Raw genomic sequence first — 3753 nt, forward strand, 5'->3', positions numbered from 1 at the left:
TCCCGGGGTGCAGGCCGCTTCCGCCCAGCAGGGCCGGGGGACTGGGCGCTGCCCTGGCCCGCGAGGCGTCCCCCGGGAGACCTTTTCTGGAAGCTGCCTAGTCTCCGGTCCCAGCCGGGTGACCGGCTCACTTCTGACCGTGACCTCCTCCTTCCCATTCCAGCAGGCCCCACGTGGGCAGCGTCCCCGACTTCAGGCTCCCGGTGGCAGACGGCCCCGCAGACCCCTACGGCAGCAGCGCGGTGTTGCGGCGTCCCCAGAAGGGCCGGCTGGCCGCTCTGCGCGATGAGCCCTCCAAGGCAAGGCCGTCCTCTCCCCTGCCGTCCCAAGACGGGACGGGGCTCGCTCACTTCCTCGCCCCCCAACCCCCGTTCTTCTTTACTCTGGCTGAGGGTTTCTTTTCAAAGTTACACACTTTTTTGCATAGAACTTGGGGCGGGGGAGGTGCAGGCCAGAGGTGTGGGGGTAAGAGGACTCACCGGAGACTGGGGAGCAGGGCAGGTGGATCCACTGAGACACACTGTTGAGAGGAGTAGAGGGGGACAGGAGGGGTCTGCTGTGCTTTGTGAGGGGCCGGGATCAAACCCAGGCCGCTGCGGGGACAGCAGCGTCCTCGTTGGCCGCCTGTGAGGTCCTCTGAGTTTTTTTTTCTTAAGACCAAAGATTCTGGTAAATTGTGGCTTGTCAGGTGTGCATTTGCTCATACGTCTACGTCCTCGTATTTACTGGTGCCAGGCGTGGTCCCGGGCCCGGCTCTGCTGTGCCTGGACAGGGTGCAGCCGTACCCTGCGGGCACCGGGGAGGCGCAGGCAGCTGGAGCCGGCCCTGGGGTGTATCGCGGCGAACGTGGGCGCGCGTGCCCCCTCCCGGTCTGCCGCTGCCACGGGCCTGGTGGGCTGTGGTCTCGGCACCTCCTGCAGAGGGGCGGCCCCCCGCTCACCCTGCAGACTCGGGGCCGCACGTCACAGTGGGGCACCAGCTCCCCGAAACTGAGCCGTCTCGAGGGGGAGGAAACCCACAGCCCCTCATTCTGCTCATTGGCGTGGGTTACCCCACCTGCCCACGCTCAGGCGTGGGGGTGCGAGGGGACCAGCCTCCCGGGCGCACTTCTGCCCTACCCTAGTCTGTGCCTGAGTGGGAAAGGGAGTTGGGGTGCCCTGAGCTATTGAATAAGAAGGGGAGGTCATCTGAAACAGGATGACTCGGGAGGTGTCACCAGGAGGGTGATGTTCCAGCCGAGACTTGGGGGACAGAGGAGCACTTGTGCCAGCAGGGCGTGCTGGACGACGGAGCTGGGCGGGCCGAGGGCACCAGGCGGCACCTGTCCCTGGGGAGGACGGCAGCCTGGGAGGCCGCCAGTGGCCCACAGGCCAGGCCCCGGGGAACGTGGGTGTCGGCCTGGAACCCAGGAGCAGCGCAGGGAGACCGAGGAGAGCCCAGTGGGGTGGGAGCCAGGTGAGCAGGACACTCGGGCAGGCCCTGCCACAGGTGGCTGGGCGAGGGGAGGGGAGGGTCAGAAAGGGGAGCTTCGTGGGCCGCGGCAGGCTCTGCCAGAGGGAGGCGCTGAACACCACTCCGCAAGTGGGGTGCAGGTGAGGCCGTTGGCTGTGGGGTGAGCGACTTCCACCCTCCAGACGGGGCTGGCTGCTGCGGCTTCCTCCTGGCCATTTTGCAAAGGGAGGCGGGGAGACTGGCGGGCGTGTCTCGGTAGCAGACAAAAGGGGGGTGACAGCGGGCGCCCGCAGGGGCGTGTGCGCAGCGCGGGGTCTGGGCAGCAGGGAGGCCGCCTGGCAGGGGCTGGGGAGGCGCCAGCCAGCGGGTTTCAGGCCCCGCTGTCAGGAGGGTCACAGACACGCCTCCCTGTGGAGTCAGTAGGGCGGCAGCTGGCCGGGGAGCGCACGGCGCCGGCTCTTGGCATTGCCTCACGGCGGCGGCAGGTTGTGCGCGTAGCCAGCTCTCCTGGAAGCTAGTCCGGGCGGGTCAGGTCTCCAGTAAGTTGCTCGACGTGGCTCTGGCGGCCGCTGCTCCCGCCGTGGCTGAGCCCCACGTCCTTGTAGGTGCAGACGCTGAACGAACAGGACTGGGAGCGCGCCCAGCAAGCCAGCGTCCTGGCCAATGTGGCTCAGGCCTTCGAGAGCGACGCTGACCTGTCTGATGGTGACGAGGACAGGGATGCGCTCTTCAGCTCGGCGGGTCTGCTGTCGCCCAGCGGGCAGGCCGACGCCCAGACGCTCGCCATGATGCTCCAGGAGCAGCTGGACGCCATCAACAAGGAGATCAGGTACCCGGAGCGGCGCCCTCCCCCAGGAGCCTGGCGGTGCTGGGGTGCTCACAGGCCCCGAGTCAGCTTCCCTCAGCCTTGGCCCGACCGCAAGGCCGGTGCGTCGCGGTGGCCCCTCGGTGACCCGGCTGTCCTCTCATTGGGCCGTCGCTGCCTTTGGGAAGGTCTGCTCACCCCAGAGCTGCTGACCCCGCTGGAGAGCACTGAAGGGGCGCAGCGCCTCATGACGCTCTCTGGTGCCTGCTGGGCGTCCAGACACGGCGGGCGCGGGGAGCTGAGCGGAGGCCGGGGGGCTGTGGTGCAGGTTCGGCTGTGGCCGTGGGGGCGGGGTCCGGCTGCGGAGCCCGGGTTCCTGTTGGGACCCTGCACCGACAGGCAGGGCTGTGGCACGTCACTGGGTGCGAGAGGGGCAGCGCTCCTCGGCCCCCAGCCTGGGCGGCCCCCTGAATGCTGAACCCCAAGGCCCGGCGCTGCTCTGGGGGTTCCGCGTGCTCCCTGCCACCCCTTTCGGGCGTGGCACCGGGCATCGGGAAGCGAGCAGCTGAGGCAAGCCCCACTTCCCCGTGCTGTCATTGTCACCGCGACGTGAGGCACAGCTCTGTCAGACACCGGGCGGCCGTCAGAGGAGGCTGTGGCCATGCGACACGCGCTGAGGCCCGGGGGCCTCGGACGTGGTCCAGGCTGCTGCAGCCGCACACCTGTCCGCAGCCCCCCGCGGGTCGCGGCCTGCCCCTGAGCGCCATGTCCCTCTGGCCCAGAGCGCGAGGGCGAAGTGGGCAGCGTGGCCCCGGGTCAGGCCGTGGGGCGGTCCCGAGAGCCGGGGGGCCTTTTCCCCTTCGGCGGGCGGTGAAAGCGTTGTGTTTTTCAGCTTTTATGTGCGCGATGTTTTGTTACGACGTGGTGGGCTTTGAATTACCGTGCCCACCTGCGTGACGTTCCGGGACGGACTTGTTGGGTAACTGGAAGTGTGCACCTTGACCTCCCCGCGCCTGCGCCCGGCGCCCCACGCAGCGTCTCCTGCAGGGGTGCACCCTCGCGTGCTCTTTCTGCTTGGAGCGCAGGGGCTGGCGGCCCCACCCGTGAGACTGTTTCAGTTAGGACGGAATATGCCGGCAGAGCTCGAACTGGAAGGGCGGCCGCCTCCGCCGCGGGGGCTGCGTGCAGCCAGGCGTTCAGACCGCCCTGACGCGCCCTCGGCCGCAGGCCACCGGCCATGGCGCCGCCCGCCCGGCGGCTCCTCCCGTCCTCTTGTTCCAGTCGCCTTGAAAGAAAGACGCTCCTGTGGAGAACTAAGTGTCTAGAAATTCCTAATTGCTTTGTCAGTCGGTTATCTCTGATCACGCAGAGTTCCTGGTTGCCGTTTGCGAAAAGACCCGCCGTCGGCGCTGTGCCCTGGAGCAGGGCTTGGTCGCGAGCGCTGACGGCGTCCGTGCAGCGGGTGTGAGCGGCGCCCGGGGCCCGTGCTGGGGAGC

At 68.4% G+C, this 3753-nt stretch overlaps 1 protein-coding gene across 1 annotated transcript in view; it reads left to right on the forward strand.

Annotated features, from left to right (window-relative positions):
- Window positions 1-3753, forward strand: part of PPFIA1 (protein tyrosine phosphatase, receptor type, f polypeptide (PTPRF), interacting protein (liprin), alpha 1) — a 42505-nt gene that overhangs the window by 19861 nt on the left and 18891 nt on the right. The window contains 2 exon segments of the mRNA XM_012734322.1: window positions 164-299; window positions 2058-2379. Of these exon segments, the coding sequence (XP_012589776.1) occupies window positions 164-299; window positions 2058-2379 (458 nt within the window).

The sequence above is a fragment of the Condylura cristata genome, unplaced genomic scaffold (assembly GCF_000260355.1).
Source record: "Condylura cristata isolate star-nosed mole 26May11 unplaced genomic scaffold, ConCri1.0 scaffold00054, whole genome shotgun sequence".
Taxonomy (NCBI): Eukaryota; Metazoa; Chordata; class Mammalia; order Eulipotyphla; family Talpidae; genus Condylura; species Condylura cristata.